This window comes from Cheilinus undulatus, linkage group 20 (genome assembly GCF_018320785.1).
Source record: "Cheilinus undulatus linkage group 20, ASM1832078v1, whole genome shotgun sequence".
Taxonomy (NCBI): Eukaryota; Metazoa; Chordata; class Actinopteri; order Labriformes; family Labridae; genus Cheilinus; species Cheilinus undulatus.
Genome location: NC_054884.1, coordinates 9,568,947 through 9,583,222, shown reverse-complemented (window position 1 = coordinate 9,583,222; position 14,276 = coordinate 9,568,947). Strand labels below are relative to the sequence as shown.

Below are 14,276 nucleotides of genomic sequence, written 5' to 3'. Positions count from 1 at the left end.
AACCATAACCGATGAAGACATGCTGCTCAGCACTGCCTAACTCCACTGCTTGATTCTTGATTTGAGGACTGCTCAGTAAAAACTCCCCTCAACAAGGTGTTTTTTCAGGGACCACATTTTTCCAGACAAAGTATGAGTACTTACATTTGAGTACTCGCCAATACTGAATACAAATATGAGTTCTCAATATCAACATAACTATCCTTTAAAGTATTTTTAAAGGGGATCTTTTTGTTAACAGATGTCCATTCTTCATTGTTCTTCAGTGTGTTTTCTCTTCCTTGTTTCTATGTGCAGCTGGCTCCCTCTGCTGGTGAAGCAGGAGAACACCTCCACACAGGATCAGACCAAAGCAAACAGGCAGATGGAAGCACAGGTGAGTCTGGAGGTACTTAAAGTGTTTTTATCTTTTTTTAAACTTTTTTTTTTTTTGTTCTTATAGACTTGTGTGTGGGGTGATGGTAAAGTTCTTTTTTTGTTTCTTTTCTGTAGATAATTTTTCTGCGTTTTTATATGGTAAATAAAGAATGGGTTTAAACTGTATTAAAGCATGACTGGGTTATCTGTTGGTTTTAAACCACACCAGAGATGCACGAGAAGCAGACGCTGTAATGATGTTGCAAGACTCAGGTGAATGATTGCTGCAGCTTTGCATAAGCTCCCAAACTCAACAGCTGACCCACACCCTTTAACCTGAATGAAAAGTGTCTTTTAAAACCCCATGAAACTTAAGGTGATGTCATTTATGAAGCCTGGACTCACCGTTCATATCAGTTAAAAACACTGGAGGCCCTGTAGACCAGCATTCTCATGAGCTCAACCAGCTTTATAGCTCCTGTCATGAAAACCAGTTTCAACTTGTTTCTTTTCTTTAATTCACACTTAAAGTTAAGACTAGTTGTCTTAACTTGTATGCTTGATGCTGGCTCATAACTACAGATTAGATTGACTGCATTGTCCATGGAAAAGCAGGAAGGAAAACAGAAATATAAAGTTTAGTTTATGTGGATAAAAGACCAAGATTAACAAGTGGTGTTATGCTGACCTGGCAGTCAGGATGGGGGTTCCAGTATTTATCCAAATACGGTCTCTCCTGGCCATCTGGTTCATGTCTGCAGGATACGTCGATCTTGGTTACCTTCTCACACAGACATTTGAACTCTGAATCAGCACTGTTTATTTTTTTAATCCTCTGTTGAGCTGCACTTTTCAGAGATTGAGAAGCTTTGAAGATGATGACAGTGGTTTTTCTTCCTCTTCAGATAAATTCAGCTCAGTTGACTCAAATACTCAGACCACCTGACAATTCAGCAAGTCATGAATTCTGAGTTTAAACCTGACAATGAAAGGTTGTTCTTTCTGTCCCTCCTGTAAAGCAGTGGGTCTCAACCTTGGGGTCGGGATCCCCTGGGAGGCCCCCGAGACACTGAGAGGGGGTCTCCAGTTGCTCTAAAAAAATCTAACAATATTTTTAAATTACATTGTTGCCTCTTAAAATAAATTTTCCCATTTTTTTTACCCCTTTTCAACCTTTTTTTCCCACCAATTTTAACAAATTTTTACCATTTAACAGCTGTTTTTGTCAGTTTTAAACTCTTTCCACCACTTATTTTCTGCCTGTGTTTGCCGCTTCTGAACCAGTTCTTGCCACTTAAGCTTTTTGTTGCCTCTTTTGACCCATTATTGCTACTATTAACCCCTTTTAACCACTTTTTACGCCCAGTTTTACCCATTTTTAATCCATTTCACCATTTGATATGCCCATTTTTGCTAGCTTAACCAATTTCTGCCAATACCTGCCTATTTTTTCTTTCTCAGTTATCCCATTTTTGCCAATTTAAAGCAATTTCAGCCACATTTTAACTCCTTTTTACCACTATCTATGCCCATTTTTGCCACTTCAAGCCATTTTTGCCTTTTTGCCATTTTCATCTAATTTTTGCCACTTCTAACCCATTTCTGCTACTTTTAAAATCTTATTTCACCACCTTTTACCCCATTTTTTGCCATTATTAACCCAATTTAGCATTTTTTTATACCATTTTTATTCTTTTTTAACAACAGGGATTTATGTTTTTAAGAAGGCTATTTACTACCCAAATTATTAAAAAAGATATTTGTTTCTTTGATAAGAGAGGTTATTTTTTTCAGGTTAAATATGAAATATGGATATCACAGCTTAACTTTACAATGGACCATGGTTTTGCTGACCTCCATAGACAGCTCTCCCATTTATCCCCCTTTATGGACAGCCTTTTCTGCACATGACTATTCTAAATTGTGCATGGCTGTGTTCAACCACCTTCAGGTACAGTGGAGGTCCTCGGTCTCCGGCACCTTTTTTTGGGGGGTCACGGGCTGAAAAGGTTGAGAACCACTGATATAAAGAGTGAGAAAAAAAATTCAAATTCTTCTTTTTTGCTCCGTCTGTCTTTTTTAATCCTCACTGTAAAAATGACAGACAGAGCTGACCTTTCTGTTACTGTTTATATCTCCAGTCAAGTCCTCTGGGCCAAAGAGGAAAATCAAGACTTATTTCAACATAGAGTTCAAAAGCCTCTGTGATGTTGTGGAGGGTATTAGTGCCCATGGCATGGGTCACTTGCACATCTATGAAGGCAGCATTAAAACAGAGAGGTACATACAGGTTTTAGGCTTCCCTCTAGACATCTTTTCCAGGGACGTCTCTGGGTTTTTCGGTGAGAAAATGCCAACACAACTTCTGAAGGGGTCACAAAGCATGGCTTCACAATGAAAGAGGGCAGGGCCTAGACTGGCCTGCATGCAGTCCAGACCTGAATCCTTAAATAATAAGTGTCCTCAGTTCTCAAATGTTTACAGTGTTGTTAGAAGAAAAGATAATGCGACACAGTAGTATACACTCTCCTGTCCCAAATTTTTTGTTGGCTCCTGAGCAGGGTAAAGTTGAGGCCACCTAGTTCACATGTACTCTTACAATATAATGCTATTAGAGTATAAGAATGTGGTTGTTTTTATATTTTAAACCTGGCTGCTCAGACATGCTCATACTAGAGGAATGCTATCAAAGGCAGATGTCATATAAAGTCATGTGTTTGTTCTGCAGGTTGAGATGTTATTACGTTCAGTCTAAAAGGAAATGAGATGGAAGAAGACAAAAAGAGTTACCTCACCTCCACACAGAAACCAATAAAACCACAAGGAAGCTTCTCAACCACAAAACCCATAAAAACACCCCATCAGCTCCCTGAGGAAACATTAAACCATGTCTGTGTGTGAGCAGCAGGAGCTCAAAAACCATACAGACACGCTGCCCGTCTCTGTAGTCTGGTGATTTCCCTGCTCTGATCTTTGAAAATACTCAGGAGTGACGTGTCTGGATGGGTTAGGGGATCTTTTGTTGGAATGAAGGAGAAGTGAGAGGGAGGGATCAGAGGGAGGAGACAGGAGTAGAGAGAGAAAAACACATCAGTGAAATGAAGGAGATGCACAGAGAGAAGTTAAAAGAAGTTGTTGAAAATTTTTAACTGTATGAAGGATAAAAAGGGCAAGGATGAAGTGCCAAACATCAGGAGCTCTGTCGCTCTCCTTTCTCCTGAAGGGTAAGAAATCATGATGGGATGTTTGATATTTGTTTGGCTGCAGGGATTATTATGGCATTACATATTTCAAATTTAAAAAGAAAGAAAAATGGACTCAGAAAAAGTCCATGAAAATTCTTGCTTGAATGTCAGCTTTCCTTAGAGAAAAATGTACCATCTGTGTAATTTTTGCAGTTTTTTTTCCCATAAATTCATCCAAATTCTAAGAAGATGTTTGTAAGAAATATACAGAGTGAAGTTTTTTGTTGCCTCGACTTGTTTTTTGACTCAATCTTTGCCTCAGATGTTTGTTGAAGCGAAAACACTCGGGCTTAAAGTTGATGAAGTTTTGTCTCCTGCCCTGAGGACAAATACCTCTCTGCTAGGTGTGTTAAACTCACGCAGGTGAGTGGGGCCCCTGACCTCAAAAACAAAAAGGAGAGAAAAATAAAACATTATAAATAGAAAAGAAGATTACTGAAAGAAAAATACAGCTACGAAATAAAAGCAGGTAGGTTTTATTTGTAGACAGAACTTCTTGCCCTGAAGTTTTCATTTTGCGAAGTCTTAAAATTGACAAACTTTCTGAGAAGGTTTGAAGAGAGGTTTAAAATAGTCTCCCAACATTACAACTTTAACTTCAGTTTCAACATAAAGAAGTAAAATCTGTATGCAGGGGTTGGGATTTCCTGCATGTTAAGTAGGGGTCTATTGATTATCAGTCTGGCGGGGTAATTATGGGACATCTGATTAATTGTAATGGCCCAAGCACTGACCTTGGAGCAAGGACCTTCTTGAAACTGTAGGTGTTTTCTTTTTTATTATTTAGAACTGCTAAATGGGGGGCCTTAACATGCTCAAAAATCTCTAAATTGCCCCCACAGAGGATATTTACACATTAATGCTTTATTTTGATATTGAGATAAGGCTGGTGGGCTTCCATTTGGGTTTGGGTGCAAGAGGCTTTTTTGTTGGTCTGCACACCAAGAGATCATTAGCCAAGGTTGAATGGTTTGCAAGGGGCTGAATGTTTACCATCCCTGTAAAGTTTGGTGATATTTGAAAAAGTTATTAAAGATTTTGGGACATTATTTGTGTTGGTACGTTGCCAAAAACTACTAAAGCAGTCCAAATTTTGGCCCCAATCACAGCCTCAACCTAAAAAACGTAGGTTTTGGATAACTCTATCTTGTGTAGAGTGTACAAAAAAAATGGAAACGATCAATTTGACCTTCATGTCCAGTGTTTACTTTGCAGATGTAAAGGCCACATTGAAAAGGAAGTCTTGCCTGGAAGTAGTTTAAAACAAACCTCAGGCTACACTGGAAACGTCAAGAAATTCATGCCTGTTCCCAGAGTCATGTAGCATTAATCCGATTATTTATTTATCCTTTATTTAGCCAGGTTAGTGCTGCTGAGATCTCTTCTTCAAAGGAAATCTGGCCAAGAGGCAGCAATACACAGTAAACCAATACACTCATACTGTACACAATAGATGTATGAAACAATAATAAGTTATCAACTAAAAACCGGGCATTCTGAAAGTTTGGATTTAAGAGTTTTCACTTAAGATTTAGAAACCTTCAGAGGCACCAAGTTTTGCAGTTTAAAAATCAGTCTGCAGACTGAACCAAGCAAAGGGTGCAGACTATCCACACGCCTTCTTTCCCGACTCAGTTTGGGAACTTTTGGAACAAATTGCACAAAGTCAAACAACTCAGGTTGTGCAAACCATCCTTCAAGCTTAAGAAAGAGGAAAGGTAGTCCTGATTTTTTCCTGGAATGACTTGGAGACATACCAATGCCAAGATCATGTGTACTTAGAGAAGTCCACCTGACTCTAGAAGATAAAATACAGAGGTGAATAAGAAATAAACAATTACTGATAAATCTCAGAGTTCCATGATGCATCAGCAGAATAGGTGAAAAAGTGGACTGACCTGGTCTCTTTTTGGCATTGTAAGAGAAACAGGACTTATTTCTGGAATAAAATCCAAGCAAAACCTTCAGTTTTTAGCAACATACTAAATATGATCCATGAAAGACAAGTTGTCATCAACTAAAAACACTAAATATTTAAAAGAGGATACTAACTCATTTTCTTGATCATATTCAGTAACAATTTTTTCAGACAATGTTCTTTTAACTGCTCTTGAAGATGTAAAGAACAGAGTTTAGTTTTATCTGCCTTTAGAGCAAGTTGCAGCTGACTAAATCAAAAGTTTGCTGAAGATTTGCAAAAGCTGTGCCAGCATAGTTGCACAGCAATATATATTATCCACCAAAAAATGAAAAGAAGCATTTGGAATATGCTATTCAAGTATAGATAAGAGTGGTCCTAAAACTGAACCTTGAGGTACCCCCTTGTAGATTTATGTTAAACCCTCAAATTAAACAGCCTGGGTTCTGCCAGTGAGATAACGAGCCAGTGGCATGCTGTGATAACCCAGTAGCTTTAAGACGGTCAAATAAGATTCTGTGATCCACAGGATGAAAGACCCTGGAGAAGTCTATAAAAAGAGAGAGACAACACTGTGTCTCTTAGGCCTCTTGGATATCATTCAAAACTTTCATGTCAGCAGTGGTAGTCTTTTACCTGATCACTGACCCCAGTTTCAAGCACTTTAGATAACAGAATGTTTTTATATTGGTCTGTAACTGTTTAAAAAAGTTAGATCTCCTCCTTTGATAGATGGATAGATGAATACATTTTATCCTTGTGCACAATTGTTTGCAATAACATGCTTTGTATCCATCAGATAGATTACTCTTGTTCTCGTCCATCATGTGCTTTAATGTGCAGAGTTTACTGAGTAGACACTGAAATGAAAGAGCGTCACTGTAAATGCTGAAAATCAAAAGATAGATGCGTTTAGGACACAGCCATCAAACCGTTCGCCTGGGGCGAAAAGAGAGGCAAAGACGGGAAAACTGGAGGAAAGGTGCATTCCTCGGAGATCTGGTGTTTGTCTGGACTCAGAGAGAGAGATGAGTCAGCGGTGTGTTCACTGAGATTTCAGATCGGAAAGATAACACACCTTCAGTCACCTGAAAAGACCCAACAACAACCTCCAATCCCTACTCCTAACCCCTAACCCATAACCTTTAACCCAGTCAGACAGCTGCATGGAGATCAGCATGTCTTCTACATGTCTGAGGTTGAAATATTCAGAAACATTTCACAGTTCTTTCTTTGTTCAGTCTCTGCAGACTCTCAAGGAAAATGGTGGCCCACATTGTTGTCCTGTTCGATTGATGATGTGTGTTTTATGTGTGTGTTTTCTAGGTGGTTCCCGTCGGCAGGTCAACGGCACTCCTCAGAAAGGCTTTGTGAGGCCAGAGCACCTTCTGGAGGGCAAGGTGAGCTCAGGACTAAAAAAAAAGGACCTTCTTATTTGTCTTACATAGAAAAAAGCATGATAAATAATCCTCTTTTCTTGTTTTAAGGATGCTGAGGCTATCTATCAGTGGCTCTGTGAGTTCCAGTTGGAGCAGTACACGTCAAACTTCATCAACGCAGGATACGACGTTCCCACCATTAGCAGGATGACACCAGAGGTTTGTTAGATGATGGGTTGTTCGTCAAACCAGGGCCCTGTTTTTGCATACACTGGATTTGAGAGTAATGTATACTAAAAGTTTGACAACAGTAGGTTTGTCCAGCCAGTTGCAGAAGATGCAGCATAATCCAGATCAACAGACATGGGGTTTAAATCAGAATTTTACTCAATTTAATTTACCATCCAAAATGAATGAGAAGTGAATAGAAACCAAACCCAGATAGGCAAAGAGGGCAGGCTGTCACAAATGATTAAAAAATATATATTCTGAGGTTAACCGTTTTTAAAAATCCTTATTGTGGTGCCAGTTTAGCTCAATTGGTAGAGGAGGCACCCATATACAGAAGCTACAGTTCACTTCAGAGTCAAGGCAGCCCAGCTTATTCAGATCTCAGCTTCCTGAGTGCAGTCACAACCCTGGTATTTGCAGTTCCTTGCCAGTGCGCTCCCAACACTCTCAGTTTATTGAAAGTTCAACTCACTGCTCTAAATCACACCCAGTGAGACCTGCCTTACTTTAAAGCCACTGATTCATCAAAAGAAGTTAACTTTGACTCGAAACTATCTATGTCAATGTGTTTAAGACTCGTCAGGGATCATTGAGTGATGTGATGTGTGATGTGTCGTTGAATAAAGATCAGTCTAAATTTGCAGGGTGATGGTTGAGATTTTGAATAATTGTCATTTTGCCACAGTCAATCTTTTACTTAAAAATGAACACGAGTACTTAAATGTTATTTGAATCTTTGGTTAAGCGTCTGCTTTTTGTGTTTTTTCTTCCTCAGGATCTGACAGCGATCGGAGTGACCAAACCAGGACACAGAAAGAAGATTTCAATGGAGATCGGCAAACTGAGCATCCCTGAGTGGCTCCCTGACTACATTCCTGTAAGAACACTCTTCTATCCCACTAGCCTGATTTAACTTTAAAGGTCCCATATTTTGCCCCTTTGAGACGAGTTTATATTGGTCTCAGAGGTCCCCCAAACATGTCTGTGTAGTTTGTAGCTGAAAAAAGACTCCTGTGGGGAGGGCCAACCAAACCTGGGGGCGTGGCTAACTCCCCAGATGACATAATGAGAGGAAAATCTGAAAACAACTTGTTTCAGCACACATTTTCTGAAAGCTGGATGCGGGGCGGGGTGGGGGGGTCTGATATGTGGGCACATATTTTTGCTAGAAAAGCCTGAAAAAGTTTAATAAATCCATGCTACTTCTTCCAATTTGATTAGATATGTGATTGAGCAAAGCCCATGTTGATCGTTGATATCTTTTTGTGTGCTTGTTGCTGCTCAGTCCGACCTCGGGGAGTGGCTAAGCGTGATTGGCTTGCCTCAGTACCAGAAGAGATTGTGTGACAATGGGTACGACTCCATCACCATCGTCAAAGACATCACTTGGGAGGACCTGCAGGAGATCGGCATCACCAAACTCGGTCAGGAATTTGACCAAATATCTGTGAAAGGGGGTCATTAGCAAACTTGTGAGCTTTACTTGGTAGAATATGGTAGAATATAATGGTTGTTTGTTTGTTTCAGGCCATCAGAAGAAGCTCATGTTAGCGGTGAAGAGACTCTGTGACCTCCAGCGCTCTCGTAACCACGCTGACAGAGGCGGGACTCTCCGACGGAAGCCCCCCGCTGCTCTCGAGCTGGTGGCGATTGAGCACACGCCCACGCACATCGTGCACACTCACATTCGCTCTGATGCTCCGTCTGAGGACTGCTGCCCCTCCCCTCGCACCCCCAGGACTCTCCTGTCCTTCCAGGACAGTGAGTTGAGCGCCGAGCTGCAGTGCGCCATGATGGGCAGGTCCGGAGCTGGATCTGCAGAGACATTCAGCATCAGAGGAGTGACCCAGTCTACCATGTCGGTTAGTCAGGAGAGCATCAGCGTGCGGTCACGAGGATCAGGGAATTCTGGAAATTCTGGAAATTCAGGATATTCTCAGGATCACCATACGGCTCCAACAGCACGGACAAGCAGCCAATCACAGGAGAGTCTTGGGAGTGGTGCAGGTAGAGATGTAGCAATATTAAAATTTCATTTCACAATTTCTGTGACCTGAAATACCACAGTTATTAGTATTTTCATAGTGTTGTTTTAGTTTGATTAAAATGTTTGAAAGTATGGATATGATCGGATTTAAATTTCACTCTTTGGTTAAAATGATGATTAAAATTTTAACGCTATCACAATCATGGGGCAGTTTTATCCCCTTTATCATTGACACTGATAACCGTTTACGCCCTAGGTGCAGGAGAGGAGGCTAAACGTGGAGGAGGCAGTCCTGGTGGGCGAAGTCGACAGAGACCGGCAGAGATGTGGGAGCAGCAGAGTCGATCAGCTACACCAAACAAACTCCCCTTTCCCCCTGTCACTCCTCCTCTCACCCCAAGTAAGATGCCCCGCTTCGCCTATCCTGCTGTCCCGCCTAAAGCCAAACACTTCCAGTCCCCGAACCGCCTCTACGAAGCACAGCCTTCCTCGCCATCTTCCCCCTCCCCGCTCCCCTCCCCTACTCAGAAGAGCTTCACTTACCTCCCCCCACAGACGGGCAGCGTCAACGGCGTCCTCTCCAAACCTCTGCCAGGAGCTGTCCCTGTGCTGGGGCCCCGACCTGGACAGGTCCCCGCTGAAGATGCCCACAGGGGTCAGTACAAGAAGCGTGCACAGAGCCTGACCCGCTACGCTCTCTCTGACGGTGAGCCAGACGAAGACGACGACTTAACTCCACCAAACACCTCTGCGTCTGCTGTAGCGATGCCTTCATATGCCACTCTGTCACGCCGGCCGGGACGTGGCCACACAGCTGCCACAGGAGCCCAACGCCACATCAACCGCAGCCACTCCTTCGCTGTGAGATCTCGCCGTAAAGGCCCCCCTCCACCGCCACCAAAGAGAATGAGCTCTGTGAGCGGCAGCCCAGCACGCCAACCTGGGAACGGGAAAGTGGAGGAGGCTGAGGTGAAGGGAGGAGTGGAGACAGAGAGCACGGGTAGCGTGAGGAGCATCGCTGCTCGGCTGGAGGGGAGCAGCAGCGGCGGTAGCAGTCCGTCCAGGAGGATTGACATTCCTCCAACGAACATCCACAATTCACCTGTTTTCAGCCCTGTTTCCTCTCCGAATCCACACACTGTGATTCCACATATGATCCTACAGAACTCAAAACCTGTCCCCGCCCTCGGCATCGGCGGTCTAAGGAGGACAGGAAGTGAGCGGTCAGAGGGAACACCAGAGGAGAAGGAGAAAGCGAGGAAATGTGAGCGAACGTCCAAGAGCGCCACAGCCTCGCCAAAGCACATCTCTGTGGAGCATCTCGCTTTTGCAGACGAAGGAAACCTCACGATCAAACAACGACCACGGACGACATCTATCAACCAATCAGACGCTGACATCAAGGTGCCGCCAGAGAACCACATCCAGACACCGAACAGCCTGGAGCTCCCTGAGTTCAACCTAAAAGAGTCAGACACTGTGAAGAGACGACACAAACCCAAAGACTCGCTGTCTCCAGAGGAGATGCCAATCAGAGATGATAACCAACCAATCAGGAGCCTCCACCCACAGAACGACGCCAGCCCGCAGAGTGACGATGAGTCTCAGCGACCAGGGAGGGTGTTCCAGCGAGCCGGCTCCATTGTAAAGGGTCCAAAACCTCAAGTGTCTGCAAAGCCTGCTAGTCCGTTTAAACAGGCACCAAACAGCAGACCGGCGTTGCCACTGAAGATGGCGCAAGCTAACGCACCAACCGCCATTCCCAAACTGACCAGTGTACAGATCCACACTGTCACCCCGAAGCTGGGCGCCAGCGTCCACACAAACACCAGTTTACCGAGTCCAAAACCAGGAAGACACCTCCAGACGGCGAGTCCCAAGCCAGAGAGTCCACAGAAAGCTCCAGGGTTGATGAGACTCCCCCAGCAAGGAGTGACAGTAGCATCAGCAGGTAACAGGATCAGAAAACTGGACTACTTACACACAGAACAGCAGATGAGTGCAGAGAAATATTTGATAAAAATACCTTTTTATTTATCTGTTCATTTCTTAAATTCAAGTTATATTTTGGGATTATTGCCTGTTTTTGAGTAGGGCAGCTAAAGAGCATTGTCAATGGGACTTAAGAGCTGAGAAAAACAAAACCATTTTTCTCTTTTGAGGATGTCATTGCTCTATAACTCCACATTTCACACATAATATATTTGAGTTGTGCTTCACTGATATTCAGAATGTTTCTTATTAAGCCTTTAAATGTTTGGGCTTCTAAATGCTTTCATTTTATAATAGATGAACTCTTCACTCTCCATCCTGCAGGACCAAACCTCACCATGGTCCAGTGCGTAGCCTTCCCCACTCCGTCCTCCCCCACTGCAGCTCACTCGTACCCGACCTCTGCAGGGAGAGCATCGACTCCTCTGACTGGGGTGGCTGGACTGGAGATTCTGGCTCAGAAGAGACTGGAACAAACCAGTACTTCACTGGAAGCTGCTCTTAAAGTAGTGGAGAACAGACTGGCTCAGGGGAGCAGCATGGACGGGTAAGGACCAATGATCTGCTCAATATCTGTTTGCATATGGAGACTGCATGGCGAGGTGATGGTTTTACACACCTGTGGCAACAGGTCTGATCGAAACAATGATTAGCTGGTGTGGCCAAATACTTTTGTCTGTGCAGCCCCTAATCTCATAATTATGTGAGATATAATTTTGGTGCATTTCAGTCAACATATTTTATTGTTTCATTTAATAGTTTTTGTTAAGTGCATGTTTGACCATTGCTGTGTCACAGATTTCTAACCTTACCTGTCTGTCTGCAGCGGCAGCAGCACGGTGAAAGCGGCGGGGAACATTTTAGACGACATTGGCAGCATGTTTGACGACCTGGCCGACCAGCTGGATGCCATGTTGGAGTGACATCGCTTTACTCTGCCTCAGCTGGACATATTCTTTCTACTAAGAAGAGAAAAAGCCATAAAGAGGAGTTTAAAACCCTGCGTAGAGGAGATAAAACTGAACATTTGACACTGTGAGAGCAGAGACGGCATGTTTGACTCTGGATGAATTAATGCGCTCTCGTCTGAGGATTTCCTCCACACCTTCTCCTCAGTATTAGTGACTTTTTTAACACAGCACTTCGCCTCAGGACGCACACCTGGGAATGTTATTGGAGCAACGACACGCTGAGAAATCAACTTCAGTGTGTCAGTTGAAATCTGATGACTAAAGGGAATAAGGGTCCAGAAAATTCACCTTACATGTAAAAACATCTCTATGTAGTCAGAAATCTTTATACTGAATATATTTATAAACATGTTTTTTAACTAAAGACTGTATATTAGCATTAATGTTCTAAATATTCTGACATTGTTGTTTATAACAAGGAGAAAATCTTTTATTGGTTGTATTAAAGCAGAGTATTCCATGTCTATGTACTAGATTTGTTTTTACCAAAGTTTTTATTCTCCTCAGGAGGCTCAAAGTCAGAAAACATGATCTTTAAAAAGACGGGTTAAACTCAGTAGAGCTTGTTTCTACGGCGGATAGTACAGGCAATCGACCTGCAACAATAACAACAACATTTACATGAAGAAAAATGTGACAGAAAATGAGAAATGACTTAGGGGCAGGAAGTGAAGCAACTTAAAGTTAAGGGCCTAAAGCATGTTTCTTGGTCTGCAGCCGATTTCCATCACTGACATCAGTCATTTTAGAGCATTTTAGTTAAACTTAAAGGCCAAATTGCACCACAGTCATCGAGCCAAAAGCTGAAACGGCCTCAAATTTTCTGCATCCACCACTGCACAGATAAGCTGTGTAGATATTACTGTTGCTTGGATTATATGCAACACTAACATTGCATTATTACATGACCATAATAAGAAGCAGAGGTTGTGTCATCTTGCATACATTTTTGATTTTGCATCATTTTCCTCCATGCAAATCATTTTGGTTTTGCAGGTCAGGTTGCCGCTGTCAGCCGCCGTATAATCCACCTAACACTAACGTGTTACGTTGTGACAGCTCACCTCAGGGTGCAGTAAGATAAGTGTACCAATATTTCTGTTTCCAAAGAATGGGAGAGGATTTACATGTCATTTAACAGCGTTCTGTTACATTTCATCAAAGTTTTTAATATGTTAAAGTGACTAAACAAAGTCAGAGGATCTGTTTACTGTAAATAAGGGTCCTGTTTTCTACAGATTTTATATTTAATGTTTGCTGCAGACGAGCTCGCAGTGTTGATTCAGTGTTGGAGATAAAGAGACCACACGAGACCACTGCTTCTATGAGTTCACACACAGAGATTATTATTACACTAATGCATTTTAAAACTGCAGCTCTGTTGGATTCTTATTACAAAAAAAAGAAAGTAATGGTCATAAAAGTTTAATTGAAGCTAGAGATTTTAAAGGGATCAAATGTTACATTTCATGTCGATTAACTGCCTCACTGCGCTACAAAATTTTATTTGGTTTTACTTTTTCTACCTTTGTTTCCCATCCTGTCTCTTTAAATGCACAGTCTTAATTTATACAACACGAGGACGTGCATTTATATTTTTCATTCAAGACTGCGTTCTGTCATGGACCACTTAAATAAATTTTCCAGACAAAGCCAGTCAAAGAAAGCCAACAAATGCACTCTGATTATAGAGCTCCTCCTAAACTTTTACAAGCACAAGGGTTTGTATGTGTTCTGTAATGGAAGCAGAGATTCAATTTCATGTCTCTTTAATTCTGATATTTTCATGATTTTGTCTCCTAAACATAAAGTTACAGCACTTTCTGTTGTTCTGTTACATTTGGATGTATGCCTGATGTTTTGTATGAATATTTGAAGAGACTTGTTTATCATCCTGAACATTATTAAAAAGATGATTTGTACTGAGAAAGAGGATTGTTTTAATTCAGAGACCACAAATAGATGGTGACTTTAGCATCTACAGTTAAAGTGCAGTTCTTTTTTGTTTGTTTGTTTTGGTTCAAAAAGAGAATTTTCAAAAATGTCAAAATGTTTTAAAACTGGGGAGAATATTTTAAAAAACATACATGAAATCCCTTTTATTTTTCACAGGTAGCTAAGATTAATAAATGCAGTTCCTGTGATGTTTTACCCTTTTACCGATTTTGTAAATCAGCCATGTCAATATAATTTCGC

At 41.8% G+C, this 14,276-nt stretch overlaps 1 protein-coding gene across 3 annotated transcripts in view; it reads left to right on the top strand.

Moving 5' to 3' along the window:
* LOC121528441 (caskin-2-like) overlaps positions 1-14,138 on the top strand; it is a 91,182-nt gene extending 77,044 nt beyond the window's left edge. For 2 of the 3 annotated variants that reach the window (XM_041815915.1, XM_041815912.1), the window contains 9 exons: positions 298-388; positions 6,847-6,920; positions 7,008-7,118; positions 7,906-8,007; positions 8,416-8,554; positions 8,658-9,137; positions 9,374-11,068; positions 11,434-11,656; positions 11,936-14,138. In XM_041815915.1, coding sequence (XP_041671849.1) covers positions 298-388; positions 6,847-6,920; positions 7,008-7,118; positions 7,906-8,007; positions 8,416-8,554; positions 8,658-9,137; positions 9,374-11,068; positions 11,434-11,656; positions 11,936-12,032 — 3,012 coding nt within the window. In that variant the 3' untranslated portion in view covers positions 12,033-14,138. The remainder of the gene's footprint in view (positions 1-297; positions 389-6,846; positions 6,921-7,007; positions 7,119-7,905; positions 8,008-8,415; positions 8,555-8,657; positions 9,138-9,373; positions 11,069-11,433; positions 11,657-11,935) is intronic. The other variant, XM_041815913.1, reaches the window with a different exon arrangement.
* The last annotated feature ends 138 nt before the right edge of the window (positions 14,139-14,276 follow it).